Below are 22,076 nucleotides of genomic sequence, written 5' to 3' on the forward strand. Positions count from 1 at the left end.
TCAGGCAACCTCTGAAAGTGCATACTGTCAGGGTGTGACACAGCGCAGGACCACAGAGAGTGTTTCATCTGTGCCTGAGAGATAAAGTGTCAGAGTTTAACGTTTCCAGTGAATCTGTCTGTGACTTTGTTAATATAAATATTAAATCCTTGACACAATGATAAATTGGGTTCACAGAGAACATTTTATTATGCACAACATCACTGCTATGTTCAGATACCTGCTCACACCAGACATCCTGGGAACATGTCTGACTGAAGCAGAGGTAAGAACTTCCAAACTTCCTCTTACCTCCTGAACATTGAGCAGGTTTGATCAGCTGGAAAAAATGGTTTCAGAGGAGGTTAAAACAGTTATTAAATCCAATGTTCACCGTTTCCACCAGAACTGTGTTTAATGACTGTGTTTAATAAAGACACAGATTAAAACTGTGTGTGTGATATCAGATCTGAGATTAAGATTAGATCAGATTTATCACCAGTTAATGTAGAAAACCAGGTCATTCACTGACCCATCACATACCTGCACATCAGCAGGTCAACCTGGACTGGATGCCGCCATTACTAAATGATCAGGGTGCTCATGCTCCCACCCACACCCACCCCATGAGCTGCTGCTGGGTTCAGAGCAGAGTGAACTGCACCGTGTGTGTCCACGTCAATCACTTGAATATGTGATCTAAAAAACTCAAATAAAAAAACAAACAAAATTAATTATTTATTTAAAAAATTTATCAAAATTACATTTCATTGAAAAATGTTTGATACATATAGTTGGGTTATGTTTTTTTGACGGTTCAATATCAATAGATCAACTTGCAGTTTTATTTCTTTCTTTCAAATTGATAAAACAAAGGGCGCAGTAATAACTTAACTTTAAGAGAGGGGAGGCATGAAAGTGTTTGTTTCTGTACATGGTCCAGGTCCATGTTGTAGAATGTTTCCCTTGTGTCAATGTTCTGCCACTATCTGTTTGTGTATTCATCTGAGAGTGATCAGTTTTACTGAGTTACTTGTTAATGAGGAGCTTTGCTCTATTAACGCTATAACACAGAAATCTCCCTGTAACCAGAGGTTGTGAACGTTGCACTCACTGCTCCTGATAATTGATAGTCTAATAGGTTTGTGCAATCTTAGTAAAGTAAAGGGTTTAACTCTTTCAGTTCTAAATATTTGGACTGTTTTGATCATGCAAAGACAATAACGAGAGCACAGCAGGATGTCTTTAGCCCCTGGCCTGTGAGTCTCCACCTGCTGTTTGGTCTGAAAGACTAAAAGTGCACAACTGAGAACATCTGTAATAGAAATCCTTTTAGTAGAAACACTAGCTCTAAAGTAAACTTTTTTTGTTTTTACAAATGAAATTAAATGTTGACCCATCCTCACTCATGTCTTCTATAGGACCACAGTCACATCCAGCAGCTTGCCCAGCCGGTCTGTGGTGATCAGCTGACGTTAGAATCCATACTTCTGCTTCAGCTGCTCCACAAGGTTGATGTACTCATTCATGGCATCCTCTTTGCTCTTGCCTGTTGACGAATTGGCTGGTCTCTGCCAATGAAGCTTTATTACAGGTTTGATAGTGAAACTTGATCTGGGATTAATAATATTGGGTTTAGTGTGACTAATTTAAAGGCTGATTCTGGAGTGAAAATAAACACATTAAAGATTCTTCCTGGTTTATCACAACTCGAGTTGTATTCACTGAGGTTTGGGCATTTTCTACAGGGTGTAATAACACTGTTCTCAACAGAGCACATGATTAAGAGCAGAGAATAAAGTCTGACATGACAACAAACACAAATAGGTTAACAAACCAAAAGTTCATCCCCTTTATTTACAAGTCAAAGTGAAGTTGACAGAGTCTGTATACGACACCTGTTGTCTGCATTATTTTTGATAACCTGCTTGTTTACCTTTACTTTCTGCTCCTATTGGTGGATGATGCTCAGCAAGAGAACACTGGTCTGTTGTTCAGGAAGATGCTCCAACTGCTGACTTTTGCCAAAATGGACAATTTCTTTGACAGTTCATTTAATTCCATTAAATAATGATCAATGTTGCAGTTGATCATTATTTAATGGAATTAAATGAACTGGCAAATGAATTAAATAAAGATGATTTGTTGATCAACACAAGATCATTTAGTAAAACTGGAGCTACATGCAGAACTTTACTAATACTGAGTGATTAGACAGAACATGCACTAATCTCTGGACAGCACAGTGGGAGGCTGATATTCAGGCTATAGTTAACAGTTCCCTGTTAAAGCTGTTCTGTTGAACCAAATACACACATTTAATTATATCATGAGACAATCACACGCATACACACAAAGTGCTGCTCAACATGTATTTGTAATTAAAGGAGACCAGAAGACATTACTCCTTCATTTTCAATGCCATCACCATTTAAATGTGGCAGTGCAGTACAGGTTTTTCTCTACACTTCAGTGTGTGGAAAAGAAGAGTTAACCAGAGTTGTCAAACACCGATTACAAAAGACAGTGTAAGCTCTCAGCACTTGAACAGCAGCAGGTGTAACAGTCTGAGTGTGTGAGGTTGGATATGGACCTCGCTCAGAGCAGCTTTGTGCCTGAAGAAACTCTTTGTGCGAGGACTTGCAGCAGTAAGAGTTCATGAACACAGCCCCTGATCAGACTGTTCAAATACTAGATGGATGTATTCACCTTGAATCCAACAAATCATTCAGCAGAAAATCAGAGGACACCAACACACAGCAGTTTGAGAAGAATAATTTTATTTTGAAATGACAGGACCTCTGTTTGAAAAGTGGTGGTAAAAACTGAAAAACTGATTCTACTGTGGTGGACAGGTTTGATCCACAACTTCATCTCAGTGAGACCACTAGTAGTCGAACAGGTATTCACGTGTTGTGTAAGGGCACACTCCTCGGGCTGAAAGGCGTTTCACAGCATCTGGATGAGGGACCAGTGGTGGTGGTCTCAGCCAGAGATCAGTCCTCCATCCAGCAGCTTGCTTGTGGTCATCAGCTGACGTTAGAATCCATACTTCTGCTTCAGCTGCTCCACAAGGTTGATGTACTCATTCATGGCATCCTCTTTGCTCTTGCCTGTTGACAAAAAATAAAAACGCATTAACTAAATACATAAAGACAAATGAATGAATAAACTACCACTGCTTCCTTCTGTGGTCCTGAGGTCTCAGAACCTGCTGGTGTCTGCTAATGAAGCTTTATCACAGGTTTGATAGTGAAACTCGATCTGGGATTAATTAAGTCAAAGTGAAGTTGACACAGTCTGCAAACTGATGGATGATCACCCTCTGTTTCTCTTCCAGTAAGTCTGACTGACCTTTTCTGTAAAACTGATTTACTAATTCAGCGGATGCTCATGTTTCTTCACCTTTCTGACCAGAAACTGTACCTGCTAATGTGGGCCTTCTCAAAAACCTAACTACATTTCTGGGCTGTGGTGACCAGTCAGTGAGGGCTGCTTATGTTTTCTCCTACAAGTTTGATCTGGAGATTGTTGAGAGTGAGGAGAACATAAGAATGTTCAATATTAAACAAAAGATTTGAGAGGGAACAAAAGAAATTTGAGTGCTACACAGTGTGCAGGCCAACCTGAAGGTCTATACAGGCCTGTCACATACACTGGGATCACTTCACTGACCTGAGCACCAACTGCTACAACGCACGTGATGTGAATGGTTTCACTGTAAGTGCTCCTGCCACAGTTTATGGGTGGTTAGTTCACTCTGGTAGTAAACCTGGGGATCTCATCCACTGAATGTGAGAAACAAGCAGGAAAAAATATTTATTGTTTTTCAATCATGTTTTAGTCTGGCTGCATTTTGCAGAAAAAAGAAATTCATTTAACTTGTGAATAGTCTTCAAGCTCTTATGTTTCTACCATAACGCTCATATCTACAAAAATAATATTTAGTTTGAATTATTGTATCCTATTGTATCAGTTGACACTAATATTAGTTCAATAAATAAGTAGATAAAATGAAACCTGGCTGTTGTGGGTCTGTGAGCAGTTGGTGTGTACTACCAAAGATTGTGTATGGAGTAAAAGGAGCATCACTGTCTATTGCTCTCCAATAGTTAAGAACCACATGTTTGCCCCTTCAATGTTAGATGGAGCCTTTGGGATTTGGCTAGAGAGTGGGATTCTTTCATTACAGGACTTTTAATGTGAATAACAATTTTGCATCCTTTGAGCAACTGGTGAACAGATTCAATATCTCTAGGTCCCATTTCCTTAGATATCTGCAATTGCGGAATTTCAAACCTTACATTTTGACTGCTTCCCTCTTTAACCCCCCACATCTCTATGAGAGTCATTTGCTCTGTTGTACAATTTAAGATAGTACACCGGCTTCATTGTTCAAAGGCCAAGACTGAGCCAGACTGTCTAAAATCAGATCGGACTTAGATGACATATGCGACCTGCAAGCCTACTACACATGTTCTGGACATGTCCAAGGTTACAGCTGTTCTGGAAATCAATTTTTTTTAGAGCCACTGGATCAATCCCCTCTTATTGCTTTGTTCAGTATTGCAACCCAGGGTTTGCATCGAAATAATCATAAGTGTAACATGCTGGCCTTATGCCGTTTTTGGCCAGGCGGCTCATACTATTCAGATGGAAAGACCCTCTGCCCCTTCTTCCGTCCCTTCTTCTCATTGGATCAAAGAGGTTATGTAACAGCTCAAGCTAGAAAAGATAATTTGCTCCCCTTTGGTAGTCATCAGGAATGACTAACTTAGTCAGTCACATAGGTCTGGTGGGTTGTTGGTTGGGCAGGCTGTTGGGTGGGCACTCGATTTTTGATTGGATGCAATGCTTCATTTGTATTTGTATTTTTGTACAGTGAAAATATTCAATTAAAAGTCACTCTGTAACATTGCTGTACAACCATGATGGACTGAGTGTATCTGTAGTCCACACAACTCAAGTGAGGTGACATACAACTTGAATTCTATATTACCAGTTATACTTTGATTCATATCAATAACTCAAGCTTATAAACATGACAGTTTTGAATCAGGTCCTTTAGTATTTGGATCAAGTTGCTCATAAAAAATAAAGTGTCAAATTTAGAAGCTACAGTTCTTTTTCACTCTGTCAGATACACACCTGATCAGACTTGGTTTTCACATCTCCTGGTCTGTGATAAGGAAAACGTGCACACAAATGGATTGTAGGTCTGAGGTTGGGGTTTTTCTGTGGCTGCATCAGCAAAGCTGGAGTACAGCCTGAGACTCTGAAATCTTCTCGCTAACTGTCAATCTGGAGACTAAACTAAAACACAATAAGCTCACACATGGAAACTTGCTTCAAAAAGTTTTGCATGGCTGAATCATGATGTTCAAAAAATATTTTTAACATCCACAGGACTGAGTGTGTACCTTTCTGCTGCTCCCAGGCATCCCACTTAGCTTTCCCAGTGAAGTCAAACATCCCAGGACGAGCTTCAGAGGAAAGGGAGACAAAGACAGAGGTAAGAAGGGGTTTAAGTAAATGAAACAAGTTAGCTCAACAATAGTTAAAAATGGAAGGAATAAGCAATAATTGGTCAAAATCACCACATTTAAAACCTTGTTACCTGTGTTGACGTCACCTACGGTGGCCTGCTTGAACAGGGAGTAGACCTGAAGCATCTCTTCATCTGCTGGCTTTGCCTTCAGCTGCTTCACATCAGCTGCCGCTGCATCAAATTTAGCCTGGAGAAAAGCGGACAACAACCTCATTAACAACACTACTTAATACTTGTGTGTTGATTCCCATGGCCTACAGAGGGTCAGATGTCAGGACAACATACACAGATATACATGTGATTACTCTGACTTCTGTTGACAGTGCTAACAGACTGACATGGTGGGACATAGGAGGAAACACTGTTTCAGTCTGACTGTAATCTCTAAAAGGTGGAGCCTGAACAAAGTCCGGGCTTATGTAAAAACCTGCTTTAAAACAGACGTTTCTGATACTTTGGTCTTTCGGGTTAATCCAGTGAACACACTGATTTATTTGCTGCAAACCACCACAATATCAACACTGGCCACACAGGGATCCACATGTTGATTTTTTTTTTTTTTTCCAACTATTTCAAATGAGTAAAATCTTATTTCAGTTTAGAGCCATGCAGTGCACTGGGTCACTAAGCCTCTCTCAAACACATTGACAATTGATCTGCCCTCTCTGTACCTGTCATACGGGGTGTGCATGACAGTGTGCTGCGTGTGTGGGACTGGGTTACTATAAGTCACTATCTGTAATCACTGACATGTCCCGAGCTGGTGAAGGCTTCTTTTTGTTTGACACAACATGAAGCAGTGGAGCTCTTCAGTCACAAAGTCCATAAGTACTTGGCAATTAAAATATTTGGAGTTTATCTAAGATTGCATCACATGTGACTTGTGTTTGTTAATCAGTTACATTAGAAACAATAAATCAATGTTCACTCCTTCACCTCAAGAGTCTGATGAAGACAAGCATTACTGGTAGGTGTGTTGAATTTGACTTGAAGCTGCACACAAACAGCTGAGAACTGAGAAGGGACAAAATCCTTCAGGTTCAATAAGCTCATTGATTCACTCAGACCCCTCCTCCACTCACAACAAAACCCCACTGGCTGTGCCACTTTGTGCCAACTGGGCCAGAGGGGAGGAGCAGTGAAATGGTCTGTTACAGGTCTGGATCTGGACTCATGGTGCAGATAATCCTGTTATTCTGCTTCCTGCCAGAAAACCACCAGATATGAAAAAATGCGTTGAAAACACCACACGAACTAGAACAACCTGCACTGTATAAAACTGTGCTGCTCATGTCTGTATCCACATGTAGGAGGAGCAGTATGGTTGTTACAGTATGAATGAGTGTCTCCCCAGCTGTATGGCTGTAGGTGAAAGATCAGGGAGGAAAGTCTGCCTGCAGGCACCATTTAGTCACTCGTCCAAACTCTTGAGCTGATCAGCTGCCAGATGTGGCTCCTGTGTCTGACTGTGAGGCTGTTAATGAACTTTTCCCCACATAAATACTCAGACCTCCTACATGTGAGGAGACATGCAGAGCTCTGTAACAGCAGCCGATTCTTCTGATGTCTGATTTTTAGATTTTAAGCTTCCAATTGTACTGTCTTATTACAGGTGAGCTCATCACTACCACAGTCCACCTGCCAGCACCGAGGGGTCAAAGGGACATTATACACTGAAGACATGAACTATGACACTTGCCAGAAACTGTACTTGGTGCAGTGACCTCATGGAATGACGGATAACGGTCCCGACCCCATACCCATACACACACACACACACACAACAGCCCAGTGTGACGCTTTTAACGTATAGTATCAGGAAGAAACAATACTCTGCCGTTGCGTTGCCATGTGCTCATTGTAGCTCAGGAGGGAAACCGAGGCTCTCTCTCGTGTTGGTTAAGAAATCCTAAAACCCCAGCCAGCAGATTCCCCCGTCGCTCCGTTAACGGGACACAGCGGAACACGAACTATCTGTAGTAGCATCGATTCTGTACCCACCTGAAGGTCAGCCATCTTTAATTACAAGTCACACAACGCAAGCTGTCCGTTCACCAGAAAAGCTAACTCTGCAGAGGCTAAAGGGGTGAAGTCCACTTCATAGTGAAATACTGCCTACCAGGCCGACGCCCGTGCTCTTCGACCACGCCCTCCGCTCAACGCTATTGGCTAACTCGAAAACTGACATAATATAAGGGTCATTCATTGGGTGGTGTGAGGATTGTAACCAATCCATAATCGAGAAAACGGACCAACTTCCTGTTCTTGGTTTGGTGTAATTTACATTTTCATGTTTCCCATGCGAATTAAACAGCACACAGTCTGTGGACTGAAAGCAAGGGAGAGGGTGAAATGGAAGTAAAATAAAACCGTCAAAATAAAATAAAATGTGTGAGAAATTTACTGTCAGCAGTGCGACGGGAAAGTGTATTAAATGGTTGCCTGTAGCATAAGCAAAAGTTAGTTGGATATATAGTGATATTAGCTTAGTTGAGTGATATTAATCGATATTGTAGAAAAGTATCCCTATTCCATAATCCCTACACAAACAGGGAACATCTCTTAAATTACCGTTAATGGATTTAAATAATAATAGATATGATTTATGATGTAATCCTGTATACAATACATCAGTTTCATGTCACTATAATTGCATGTCATTTTTAAGTATTATCATTTCTACTATTTTATTTATTTGATTTTAGAATGAGACTGCAACATGAAATGCTTCAAATTGAAGGGGTTTGAAGACTTCCTGAATGCACTGTATTTGATTTTTATCAGTATTTGCTGCACATGTTTTCAGTTGCACTGTAATGAATTTATGTGATGTTCAACAGATGCCTTTTTGAACTTCTGTATTTAATAAAATGTTTAAAAAGACATTGGCCTTTCAGAATTTTAAGGTTATTAAAATAATCATCTTTGGATGAACAATACGACAGTCATGTCTTCAGTTCTTTATTCAGATTCCAAGACATCATTGCCTTCATTAACAGCAATGACATATTTCAGGCAGCAGCCACTCACACGTCTTCCCAAACAGGATTTGAGCACAGAAGAAAATCAGAAGAGTAAACGTAATGCAAACCTTGGAGATGTGTCGCTTAAACCTTTGGGACACTGGTATAGTCCGTGTGCCATTTTCCGAACAAAGTCATTCATTGCAGCTGTGACATTTTATATATATATATATATATATATATATATATAAAAGTTTGTTCAAAACACACATAAAACAGTGTTTTGTATTCACACTTTTTTCTCTCATAACCATAACTGCAGCACATTACCAAAGTTACCAGTTAGTTACCAAGTTACCAAGAGTTTAGTGCAGTAAATATTACTCTGTTAATACACAAAAAACATTTTTAAAAAATGCAGCTATCAGAAAACTTTATTGAGTATATTTTAAAACAAGGCTGAAAATTAACATTCATGGTCAAAAAAGAAAAAGGAAATAGAAAAAAGAAACAAAAAGGCGTATGATAAGCTTCAATTTTAAAAACATCTGCACAAATTAAAACTCTACAGTAGAAACATGATGGCACCATTTTTGTTCTCCTGTGGGCCCTGGCATCCTTGACCTTTGGCCTTTAAGAATCTTGTATGCTATAAAGTAAAATACTAGTCACCAGGCACTTTTGGGATTTGCTTTATAAAGACCATAGTCTTCTTTCCTGAAGAAGGCCACTTCTGTTTCACTGGCTGAAACAACAAACAAAAGTGTTAGTTACCAGTGTGCTGAAACTGTACTTCCAGCAGAGGTTCATCAGTATCAATTATCTAATATAAGTCTATTGGACTAATATTGATGGCCTCAGTATATCATTACAAGTAATTCTGATCTTAAATTTAGCTAAAATTTCCATTTGATGACATGGTGAATTAGTCTGTCTAAGGTTTTGATACACTCTGAACATATACTAAGCACTGGTAATCTGATAGTGACCAACAGCAGTAAAATGAAGACAACTGTTTTTACAATATGCAGAGACCTTTTCCAAAATTTATTTTATGATGAAAAATATTACAAAAGGTTAAACTATTTTTTTCAACATAATTCCAAACACTCGCACTATGGGTTGAAAAGCTGTACACAGTGATAATGTAAAAAATATATATAAACAGTGCATTTAGAAAGTATTCGGACCCCTTCAGTTTGCTCACATTTTCTTATGTTGCAGTTCTGTGCTAAAATAAAAAACAAAAAGCATTTTTTCCCTCATCAGTCTACTCTCAGTTCTTCATAACGACAAAGTGAAAACAGAGTTTTAGAAATGTTTGCAAATGTCTTAAAAGGAAAAACTGAAATATCACATTGAAGCAGCTTTATCAGTGATCACAGCCTCCAGTCTTCTTGATCTGACATCTCAACCTTTACACATCTGGATTTGAGGATTTTCTCTCATTCTTCTCTGCAGGTCCTCTCAGGCTCTGTCAGGTTGAATGTGGACTATCAGTGGACAGACATGTTCAGGTCAGGAGATTATCTTGGCTGTGTAAACCTTCAGCCCAGTCTGAGGTCTTCATTAAGGATCTCTGTTAGGATCTCTCAGTCACCCTGTCCCCCCACAGCCTGATGCTGCCTCCACAATGCTTTACTGTTGGGTGGTGTTGTTCAGATGATGAGTAGTGCCTGGTTTTCTCCAGACATGAAGCTTAGAACTGAGGTCAAACAGTTCAGTCATGGTTCCCTCCAGATCGGACTCTGAGAACTGAGCCACCATCAGGTTCTTGTTTTCCTCTCTTCTCCCAGATGTCTCAATTAGTCCCAGTCCAGCACTAGAAGAGTCCTGGTTGTTCATACTTTTTCATGTAAGAATGATGGAGACCACTGTTCTCTGAACCTTCAATGAATCATAACAAAAATGTGAAAAGAGTGAAGGGGTCTGAATACTTTCTGATTGCACTGCAAACATATGGATGAATAGAGGGGACAGTCAGTGCTCCAGGAACAAAATAATTCTGAGGCACAATAATATCAAAACGTATTGATAGTGCAACCTTTGAGAAAACTTTATGGAATTTAATGTAAACAGGAAGTATAGTATGATGTTGATTCAGTTAGCTGCAGGCTAGGCTACAGTTAGTCTACAGCTTGAGACCTGTATATATTTGCCGGTAGTTCTTTACACCATGGAAATCTGGCACCGTCAAAAGTATGTCAAATTAGTCATTAACGATTCCTGTTTACAACATTTCCATGGATGTTCAGACAACTATCAGTGGATTACTGTGATACTGAACTAAATATAAAGACATCATGTTTCACAGGGAACAAAATTTCTTCACAATGGACATGAGTGAGAATGATATCCTATTCCTAAATTACCTCCATGGACTGTGTCAGAGCCTCTGCTAATCCTGCTTTTGTAATGATTAGCAGCTCAAATCAGTGGGATCAACTACAATAACTTATTTCCCCTTGTAATCATGCACCTGTACCATTAACCTCACTCAGTATCTTTGTCTCATGTTGTTACACTCCAGTCTAGGGGAATGGGAGCACAGCATAAGAATAAGGAGGTTTTTGTGCCCTGATCCCCAAAACCAAAGTCACATTTTGCAAAGTTCAAAGTAAGGGAAGCTTTCTTTAATCTTTTGAAAATGATGCTCAGGGTTTTCATGTGGTCAGCCCAAGTGTTTGAGTGAGCCACAATGTCATCAAGTTAAACTTTTTAAACGTTTTAGAGAGGTGCTGATTCAACTTCATGCTCATGAAATCTATAGTCTGTGGTGCTGTTGACCTATACTGTGGTATAATGAGAGGTCTCTCTAATATTTGTCCTTCCCATTTATATAAATGAGAGCTAACAAATATAAAAAAGGCCAGGTCAAACCCCAGTATCTGTCTGGACCGTGTGTGGTGCATGTGTGAAATTGAGGAAGTATTTCATAAGACACATACACACACATTTTACCTGCTAAAGAGGAGACTGAAGGGAGTAACCCCCCAAAATAAACAACATCTGAAAGAGGCTGCGGTGAAAGTTTGGAAAAGCATCACAAAAGAAGAATGCAAAGGTTTGGTGATGTCAGTGGGTCACAGGCTTGATGCAGTTATTGCAAGCAAAGGATTTGCAACTAAATATTAAGTATTATTCACTTAAATCTATATCTAAAGTCTATCTGTTCCAATACTTTTGCTCACCTAAAAATTTGGTGTTCTGTTACAAATAATGCTATCTTCTTAATCCGATCCAGATGTAAATACCTGGAAACCAAAGCTGAAATGTTGATCTCTTGTCTCATATTCATCTTTTGATGTCAAACCAAATGTTTTCAGTCTACAGCAAAAGTAAAGGAATTGGCCTCACTGTTCCAATACTTTTGGAGGGGAGTGTATATACACACACACACACACATATATACTGTATATATTAAGTTTGCTTTTTTATCCTTTTCTTTATTTCATCAATTTAATTCAATTAAAAATTACAATGTATTGTAAATATAAATTTAATATGTCCTCGACATTTTTATTTCTCTGATCATTGAATTCCATTGAATGATATGAATTGTGCTTTGGCAATTGAAAATGTCATGCCAATAAAGCCTGTTGAATTGAATTGAAATTGAGAGAGACACAGAGAGAGGCAGAGACAAAGAGAGAGAGAAAGAGAGGGAAAGAAGACTCTTCTATGGAAAGTAGCTCAGGCTTGTTCAACATATTTCATTTTCAGACACTAAAGGCATCTGAAAAGTGCCAAATCACAAAGTTTTCAGTGAGTGTTTAATGGGCAGCAATGACAAACTCTTACCAACACCTGCAGTCCTGAGGGTTTGGCCGTCTTGCAGAATGAGCTTTTCATCATCATCTAAACTCATCACCAGCTCATTAGTCTGCAGAGGGACAAAAAAACCCAACAAAAATCAACCAATATGCATTTGTGAAACATACAGCCTGACTGAAACACACTAACACAAATCTCCTGGTTTCTGACATTGAAACACCAACTGGTTCACTTGTTACAACCCTCCAAATGTCAAAGGATAAGGGAAGCAACACATGCTGATGTGATCTGGCAAGCAAAGCCAGGACAAGCAACAAGAATTGCCTCCTTCTGAACACCAAGACCAAAGTCATTGACTTTCGAAGGTCTCGGCCAACCCTTCAGGTCTATTGTGGTGAGATGCATGCAATGTATGATGGAGGCCATCTTGGACAATACCAACCATCCTCTTCAAAATATTCTGGCAGGACAGAGAAGCAGCTACAGCTGCACAAACATCTCATCTTACTGCGCTGCAGAACAGAGAGGTTCAGGAGATCCTTTGTCCGCACTGCCATTAGGGTGTAGAACAACTCAGTCAAAGGAAGTGGACTAATTTAATTATTATTGTTTACTTATTATTAACTGTTATTATCATTATGAACAATGAGCTCATATACACATAAATTTCCCCAAGGGGATAAATAAAGTATCTATCTATTTACATAAATTAAGGCTATTACAAACCCTTTACCCTTTTGATTGTATCGATGGTGAGCACTCAAAGTATTGGTGTTATATTACAAAAATAAACTAGCCAGTCTAAAAATATACATTATACATTTTATTCCTCACATTCTAGCATCTGTAAGATTTATCAGCCCTGAAATTCCATATCTATGCATGTCTAGTTTAAACTATTTCACATTCATCCTTCACGTGAGTTTTGAAGCGGGTGGTTCACTAATTTGTGTTTTATAGTTAAAACAGTGGTATTAGTGTGTGTTTAGGTAATGTTGGTGTTAGAGTGACTCTTACATCAAACCGTGTATAACACCTGTTTTAGAGGCACCTGCTGTTCCACTGACAGCTGCCACTGCTCACCTGCAGACAGTTATTTGATGACCTGCTGGCCAGGTGACACTGGGTGGACAATTTGTCAGCTGTAGCACAGCTGAAGAGATGACTGGTCCTTTTTTCAAAGTAAAGTTAAGGTTCAAGTTTTCGTTGGACAGTAAACAGCACTGCAACTGTCGACTGTGGGGTCATACAGTATGTACATATCTTTTTTTTTTTTAAATGATGCGCTGGCAACAAGTGGCAGCTAGTCCACATAGCTTGTAGCTTTTTGCAATATATTTGTATATATTAGTATATTTTTTCGATTGATGTTTTTTATTCCACGTTGTCATTTCGTCTGAAGATGGCGAAATTAATGTACACAAAGGAAGATGTCAACTCCCTGGCTAACAAGTGTGATCATTAGTGTAGTCTCATGTGTTTTAGGAGACCTGGTTAAACGACAACACTCCCTACCGTTGTGTGGATTTATCCGGCTGCAGTAAGAGCGGACAGAGACGCTGTAGAAAGTGGAAAGAATAAAGGTGGAGGACTGGTTCTGCTTGTGAACAATAGAAGGTGCAGCCCCGGCAAATCACAGTGAAGGAGAAGATCTTTTGGTCGGGATATTGAACTGTTGGCAGTTGGGCTTAGACCAGAGTTCTCACACATCGTTGCCATTGTTGTTTATATTCAACCATGAGCAGAGCCTGCAGTCGCATGTGACGTCATTCACAAGACTGTTGCGAGAGTACAGACCAGGCACCCTGATGCATTCATTGCAATATCAGGGGATTTTAACCACGTCACACTCACCTCTCAACTTACTGGCTTCACTCAGTATGTTGACTGTCCCACAAGGGAAAATAAGACACTGGATCTGTTGTATGCAAATGTCAAGGAGGCCTACACTGCTTCAGCTTTACCACCACTTGGCAGATCAGATCATAATCTGGTTTTTCTTCAGCCTTCCTACAAGCCCTGTGTACTGAGGCAGACTGCAACCACCACCTCATTCAGGAACTGGACCCCGGAGGCCAGTGTCTAACAGTCTAAAAGACTGTTTTGAGTGCACAGATTGGAATGTCCTTTTGGAGTCACAGGAAAATGATTAAAGCAAGGACCCTGATCTTGATAGAATGGTACCATGGACTACATTAACTTCTGTATGGACACTGTAATACCAGCAAGAACTGTACACTGCTTTCCAAACAATAAACCCAGGATCACCAGTGACATCAAGACCCTCCTCAAGCAGAAAAAGGAGGCTTTCAGGGAAGGAAACAGGGAGAAGCTCAGGTGTGTGCAACATGAGCTGAAGAGGAGATTAAAGCAGGCGAAGGAGGACTACAAAAAGAAAGTAGAGAAGAAGCTGCAGTACAACAACACGAGAGAGGTGTGGAAGGGGATGAGGACCATCACTGGTTATACGGACAAGAACAGCCAGGCAACATCAGGTGATGTGGACAAGGCCAATGAGTTCAACCTGTTCTACAACAGGTGTGACACAGCCTGTTCTCTCTCCCACTGCTTCAGCTGCAGCTTTTCCTACGCCATCTCCTCCACAACCTGACACTGCAGCTACAACTCCCTTCAGGGTTCAAGTCTCCTGTCTTTTACAGCAGAGGAGGTGAGGGCGGAGCTCAAGAGGCTACGTCCTGGAAAGGCAACAGGCCCGGAAGGTGTGTGTCCGAGGCTGTTAAAGGACTGTGCAGCCCAGCTGGCTGAGCCTCTCCAGAGGATCTTTATCTTAAGCCTACAAGCAGGGAGGGTCCCGATCCTGTGGAAAACATCATGTCTTGTTTCGGTACCTAAAGTAGGACGACCGGCTGAGATAAATGATTACAGACCGGTGGCTCTCACATCACACATCATGAAGACCCTGGAGCGGCTACTTCTCCACCTTCTCAGGCCACAGGTTGAACATGCACTAGACCCCCTACAGTTCACCTACAAAGAACATATTGGAGTGGATGATGCCGTCCTTTACATGCTCCACTGGGCCCATTTTTACTTGTATGAGCCAGGTGGTTACATGAGGATTATGTTCTTTGATTTTTCAAGTGCATTTAACACCATCCAACCCACCATCCTTAAAGACAAGCTGGAATGGATTTATGGATTACCTGACAAGACGACCACAGTACGTCAGGCTGGCAGACTGTGTCTCAGGGACAGTGATGAGCAACACTGGGGCTCCACAGGGGACTGTTCTGGCTCTGTTCCTGTTCACCCTGTATACGGTGAACTTAAAATACTACTCTGTCCTGCCACATCCAGAAATACTTGGATGACACAGCTATTGTGGCGTGTATCAGGAACGGGCAGGAAGAGGAGTACAGAGATCTGACGATGGCCTTCAGTGAATGGAGCGGCAGGAACTGCCTCCTTCTGAACACCTCCAAGTCCAAGGAGATGGTCATGGACTTTTGGAGGTTTAGGCCCACCTTTAAGCCAGTTAACATTCGAGGGAAGGACATTGAGGTGGTGCACACTTATAAATACCTAGGTGTGCACCTGGACAGTAAACTGGACTTGTCCCTGAACATGGATGCCATCTACTGGAAGGGGCAGAGTCGGCTCTTTTTCCTCAGGAAGCTCAGGTCCTTTGACGTCTGCAGTGAAATGCTGCACATGTTTTATCAGTCAGTGGTGGCCAGTGTACTCCTTTATGCTGCAGTCTGCTGGGGGGCAGCATGTCCAACATGAACACAAGGCTGGGTCCAGTGAGTCTGGACTCACTCTGGACTGTTGTGGAGAGATGCATGCAATGTAATTTCTCCATGCACTCTGAAAACAAGGTACATCTATTGTGTGTTAGCAAGCTACATAAAATTACTGTCAGAAATGTATTTTAAACAGTGCAGGCTGACATTAGCTGCTAGCCTGCTAGATAGCGAGTGAAAAACATATTGTTTATGGTTAACCAACAGCTACAAGGTTAAGTTGATTGCAATAGGCATGTAGGGCTGGGTATTAACACCAACTTCCCGAATCAATTCAGTTTTGATTCACAATTCAATGCAATTTCACATTTTAATCGATTCGATTCAACATTGATTCAGTTATACATATTATAGTTACCAAAATTCTCAGAGACGTAATGCTGCAAATTGTTCCTCGAACCTGATGCATTATTAAATATATCACTGTTTACATTTAGAAGCAAACCAAAACACTTACATTAATGCACTTTCTATTTAACACGACCAAAAGTTTGGACACATATCTTGAGAAATAATAATATTATATATAATGATAATAATAACTCAAAAAGCCCTTATGAGTGGGACATTTGAATACTTGTTGAGGGAATAGGATGCTTTTGTACATTTGATGAGCGCTATACACAGCAGAATAAGCACATAAGCAAGTTACTATGGTTATTATTCATATTCATGACATACAATTGGATGCTGCTTATTGAATATTGCAATTACAATATGGTGATATATATAAAGGTGCTAATTCTTAATCAGTCCTTCAATTGACAGTTGAACCATTGTAGTTGAATCACAGTGTAGAGTTCAGCAGATCAGTGCTGATTACAATACATTTCTATCCATAAGAAAGACATGACAGTAATGTAATGTGACTTACTAACACACAATAGTTGCACCTTATTACAGCAACAAACACTAATAAAAATCCAGACAAATCCAACATTTTTTTAAAATCTTGCAAAGCTATTGAGACTGCTCATTATAGCAGCTTGAGAAATTGGTATCAGTCAGATGACCAGGGACAGACCACTTAGCGTCATATGCTGCTAAAACACAAGTTGCATACCAGACAATTTTTGTGAATTGTTGAGGACACTTGGTCTTCAGACGCACATTTCATTTCTGGCCCAGCAGTGTGTGTGTGTGTGTGTGTGTGTGTGTGTGTGTGTGTGTGTGTGTTAGGTAGATACCTTAGCTCCATGTGCTTGGTGGATAATTTTCATTGTGTCTGGAAATGAAAGAAAAGAGAACCAGATGAAGAGCAAGGACTTTGCCGGGTGCTGTAGGGGGAAAACATGAAATGACAACCTCCTCAGATCTGGTGCATTAATCATCATTACCTCTGACCCACTACATGTCCTGTTATTTAGCTGCCTCTCATCATGACCTGATTATTTTCCGGAAAATATTTACAATCACCATTTGAAGTAGTGAGAAGCTTTGTTTGCAGCCTGGACATAGGATCTCAATCTCTGACAGTCCTCTGCAGCGGCCCTGATTTCTGCTTCACCTCCTTCACTACGAGCTGAACTGAATATGGTGCTTCAGAAATGTGAATCATGTCAGACATACCATAAGCATATTTCCTGAAGGGAGGGGGGAGCCCTGGTCTCGTTGTGATATCTGAAAGAAAATATAGTTTGTATCAACCTCAACCTCTGTTAATAACATGACACGTTATACGAGGCAGGCCTGCTGTATTCACTCACCGTCTCTGACGAACTGGATGAAGTCCTGCACCGTCTGGTCTAGACTGATTCCGTGAAACACCACCGGTTTGAAGTTTCTGTGCTCGAATGACCTGACAAGACGAACAGTGACCACAGCTTCTCCCGCCATGTCCTGATGCTGGACACCGACCATCGACCACCGCTCCGACCGTTAGCGCTGATGAAACAGTGATTAACGGGGATTCTTCAGTTAACGTCCGGAAGCTGCGGGTCAAACTGCTCGGTTGTATGATGAATGTATCCAGCGTTGGTTTAGAAGCAGCCTGTCGCATATCTGCTCAGGCCAGATCAGTCGAGATTATTCAACAGTTCAGACCCGGTGAGTCGATAACAGAGCGCTCTGTCTCACCATCCACCGGAAAGGAAAATGGCGCCACCTACTGTATTGGAACATGAAGAACATAGGGAGAAATTTACCCAATGATTAATGTGTTTTATGATCCTCAAATAAAGACAAAGTTACATGTATGCTAATCAGGTTTGATGATGTGTAAGTGTTCACAGATATAGCCACAAACTCAGACCTACCACCTGAACAGATGCAGTAAAATAGATGAATAGATAGATAGATATAGAAATACAAGTAAAATAAAATGTCTGTATTCTACTAACAACTTAAATTTCAACAATCAAATAACATCATCAAACCTGATTAACATACATGTAACTAAAAATTGTTTTACAAGTTGAAGGGTGGCCATTTGCTAGTAGCCATGACTGATGAGCTGGAATCTCACGTGATTTTCTGCTGTGTTGACAGAAAACATAGAGAAATACAGAACTGCAACCAAATACAGCACAGACCGGAAGTGAGTTAAGAAACGATATAAGGCTGTGAGTATTTGGACTATTACACATTTCTCGTTCATCTGACTCTGAGTTTCAGCACAATCAATTTGACTTCATGTAGCCTATCTGTTCAAACAAAAATGTGTAACTGTCCAATTACAATTCATTCAGAAAGTCTTCAAACCCCTTCACTTTTCTCACGTTGTTATGTTGCAGCCTGATAACATAAAAAAAATGTTTTTCCCCTCATCAGTCTACACTCAGTTCTCCATAATGACTAAGTGAAAACACAATTTTAGAATTTCTTACACATTTATTAAAATGGAAAACTGAAATCTCACATTGACATAAGTATTCAGACACTTTACTAGTTTAGCTCAGCTTCCTCCATTTCTCTGGATCATCTCTGAGATGTTTCTACACCTTGACTGGAGTCCACCTGTGGTTAACTCAGCTGACTGGACATGATGTGGAGAGACACACACCTGTCTATATAAAGTAAGTGTTTCCTTTCTTTCTTTGTGTGAAATCAGAGCTGGAATGAAAAGTTGATTAATAGATTAGTCAATTAAAATTAATCAGCAATAATACAATTCTGATAATCATTTGAAAAAATTTTAAGCATAAAATGACAAATATTCTCTGGTTTCAGCTTTGTTCCTGGTTTTCTTTGTCGCCTCTGATGGTAAAGTGCATTTCTTTGGAATGCTGGTCAAACAAAATAGACATCTGAAGATGTTGGTTAGAGTTAAGACTAAACATTGAAACAATTCAGAAAATAATCTGCAGATTAACTGATAATGATAACTGCATTTTTAGGCAGATTCATCATGCAGCTCGTTGAATCCATGTACAGGCTTAAGTTAACTTGCCAGACCACATGTCATGTGTGAGTGAGTCCCCTGAGTAGATCCTGTCTCTGCTGTCTCTGACATGGCGGAACAGTGATGCTATTTGTCTGACTCTGTTATCAACTGCAATAAATTTTTCTAAAAATGAATTTTCTTAAAAATCTTGCTTTTCAAAACATTCCAGCTAAATGAAGGTAACAGCAGGATCATGGACAGGCTTAGATCACTGCTCCACTCTGTCTCTCTCCCCTCTGTCTCTGTATCTCTTCTTGATAGTGTAGAGGAAAAAGGTGGCAGTCATGAAGGAAAGTCCAGTTAAGGCCTTTCAAAGTCCAGAGCTGACAGAATTCAGACTCGCACAGAGAGATAAGAAACATCTGTCTAGATTTGTTTCCCTCCTGAACACTAGACATCACCAAAGTTTTGAGGAGGATCCGCTTCATTTGACCCTGGCTGGTTATTTGGGGGGCGGTGTCTCTCGCTCTCCCAACCCCTGCGGATCTTTGCCAGTCTTGACGTCAGGCACGGCAGAGCCAAGAGGAGCCGTCCCACCAGGACGACGCAGGGCAAAATGAGGGCCAGCAGGTAGACTGGAGGCAGGTAATAAGGGTAGGCCCCAGGGAAGAAGGCAAAGTCCCAGCCGAAGAAGAGAGTGTGCATGATGGAGAGAGTTAAGGCAACGTAACCAAGTCCTGACTGGAAACACAAAAAACAGTCAGTCAGAGAATTCCACAAAATGTAACAAAGATAATTTAGATGATTAGAACAAACATTGTTTCCTGAATGAGCCTCTGGAGACTCATCATCTCATTTTCAACATGGGTTTGACAAGTCATTACATTTCACAAACTATTGTGTGTACATAAAACTTACACAGAAACACAATTACACAGTGTTAGCTGCCCGCACAACATCACACATCTGACAGATTACTGAGTATTACAGCTGCACAATGAATCAAAATACAGAATCGCAATATGGCCAAGTGTAATATCAAAATCACATCACAAGAGCTGCAAAAGATTGCAGGAGCTGCATTTTTTTGATAAAGGTAAAAGGTGTTTCATTGTTGTGCATTGCAGAGCAGAGCCAAAGCAAGAGTTGTATTGCTACCGACACCCCGACCTACAAATCATATTCTCAAGGCGTAAAGGAACATGTTTGTTTGGTACAAGTCCAACAAATATCACATCATCATCACTTTTAAATCTTCTGTGAAAATGAATCAAAAACAATAACTCCAGCTGAAATCACATATCTGCCAAAATAATTGCAATATGCAGCCCTCGGCCCTACTGAGTATTTATGCATCAAACAGGAAGCAGCATTAGCATTCATTTGCAGTCATGGCTGTTACTTGTTATTTCTGTTCCCTCTCTTTTAGCTCTGTGTTTGTTCTCCACCTCCTCCTGAGGAAAATATCTGGCTCTTTAGCAGCTACTTGCTCCACTCTGTTCACCAGCTGGTTGCTCATTCTGTCTCTTCCTCTGTGGTGCTGAGCAGGTGGTGGACAGTGCTTTTAGAGCTTGAGTTGAGTTGAGCTGAAACATACATTAAAGATGTTGGAGCCTGTTTAGCAGATGAGTTAGAGGAATGGGACAATACCGCTGCACCTGCTCTGCAGTCATGTGGGGTTCTGCTTTGCCTCTATGACTGAGTGAGGCAGAGGGGTTGTGGTATACAGAGGCATCACATGACTGATCTGGAGACTGATGTATTTTATTTAGTTTGTAAAGACAGCCAAATAGCTCACAGATCATAAGACAGGCTTTAGTTTGTTGTTTTGTTTGTTATGATGATATTGAAGAAACATGAGGACCTGGCATCATTTACTGAGTAATGATATGTGGACATCAGATCTGAATTTCATATGACACCAGCAATGTGTCATTTTTCCAATAACGTTCTGCATTTCCGTGTTATTTCTCTGGTGTTGCTACCAGTTGGTTTGACCCTCCAGGTTTTTGGAGATGTTATAGAATCAGGAATAATTAAATAGCATCCTCTGCTCTGTAGCATCAGTTAGATTAATTCTCAGATCCTCAATCAGTTTCCTAGAGGAGCCTGTGGTTGTTGAGCTGATAATACCTACTGACGATGCACCTGCCTCATGAGTCCTATGAGTCAGTTCAGGCCTAAGAAAATCATGAAGCGTTGAACATTTGTAGAGAGTATCATTGTTTATGTTTGCTGCAAAAATCAACAAAATGTGTAATTTGACTGTATAGATATACCTCACCTCCCTTCACATTTTTAACTCCTCTGGGTGAATTTTACACTTTCCCCTTTTCTCAAGTCTGTCTGAATACAGTACTCACATGTCTCACAATATGTACATTTAAAGACCCATCCAGATTGGCCATAGGACGTAATGTGACTTCACAGACGTGGTCCCAGCTCTGTGCAAAAACACTTTCCAAAGTTCAGCTAGTTACTGAGGCTTCAGTTACAGTGAGACACAGTGTGTAAATTACGCTTTTTGTAGGAAGCTCACTGTTTCCTCATACCAAGCTGTGTCCTGGTGTAGGAGGGGATGAGCCAGCCACAGACAGGAGGAGTGATTACAGCCACCATCTTTACTGACAAACATGTTGAGCCTGGACTTTAAGTATAACTAGAAAATTCCAGGGAAATTTTGAGTGCCACGGGGGCTACTGCCGGGATGAGTACATGATTTATTT

At 40.5% G+C, this 22,076-nt stretch overlaps 3 protein-coding genes across 5 annotated transcripts in view; all 3 read right to left on the reverse strand.

The window, feature by feature from the left end:
- Positions 1-2,742: 2,742 nt before the first annotated feature.
- On the reverse strand, positions 2,743-7,685 carry dbi (diazepam binding inhibitor (GABA receptor modulator, acyl-CoA binding protein)). Its single transcript, XM_023417663.2, has 4 exons — positions 7,529-7,685; positions 5,597-5,714; positions 5,400-5,462; positions 2,743-3,092 (listed from the first exon to the last, which is right to left on the reverse strand). The coding sequence occupies exons 1-4, from the start codon at positions 7,541-7,543 to the stop codon at positions 3,019-3,021; spliced, it is 270 nt and encodes an 89-aa protein (XP_023273431.1). The 5' UTR covers positions 7,544-7,685; the 3' UTR covers positions 2,743-3,018.
- Positions 7,686-8,472: 787 nt separating this feature from the next.
- On the reverse strand, positions 8,473-18,430 carry cunh2orf76 (chromosome unknown C2orf76 homolog). Of its 2 annotated transcripts, none has more exons than XM_023417645.2 (5): positions 17,735-18,325; positions 17,598-17,648; positions 17,216-17,253; positions 12,292-12,373; positions 8,473-9,235 (listed from the first exon to the last, which is right to left on the reverse strand). In XM_023417645.2, exons 1-5 carry the CDS (start codon positions 17,886-17,888, stop codon positions 9,159-9,161), a joined length of 402 nt encoding a protein of 133 aa, XP_023273413.1. In that variant the 5' UTR covers positions 17,889-18,325; the 3' UTR covers positions 8,473-9,158. The 2 variants fall into 2 exon arrangements, with proteins under 2 accessions (XP_023273413.1, XP_087033110.1); XM_087176984.1 differs by lacking the exon at positions 8,473-9,235 and adding an exon at positions 9,523-10,377 and having other exon boundaries at positions 17,735-18,430.
- A 407-nt stretch (positions 18,431-18,837) lies between these two features.
- Positions 18,838-22,076, reverse strand: part of steap3 (STEAP family member 3, metalloreductase) — an 8,328-nt gene continuing 5,089 nt past the window's right edge. For both annotated transcript variants that reach the window (XM_023417642.2, XM_023417644.2), the window contains exon 6: positions 18,838-20,091. In XM_023417642.2, the coding sequence (XP_023273410.1) occupies positions 19,801-20,091 (291 nt within the window). In that variant the 3' untranslated portion in view covers positions 18,838-19,800. The remainder of the gene's footprint in view (positions 20,092-22,076) is intronic.

Source organism: Seriola lalandi, unplaced genomic scaffold, assembly GCF_002814215.2.
Source record: "Seriola lalandi dorsalis isolate HSWRI2012SDOR001 ecotype SW California unplaced genomic scaffold, Sedor1 jcf7180002054576, whole genome shotgun sequence".
In the NCBI taxonomy this organism is placed as follows: Eukaryota; Metazoa; Chordata; class Actinopteri; order Carangiformes; family Carangidae; genus Seriola; species Seriola lalandi.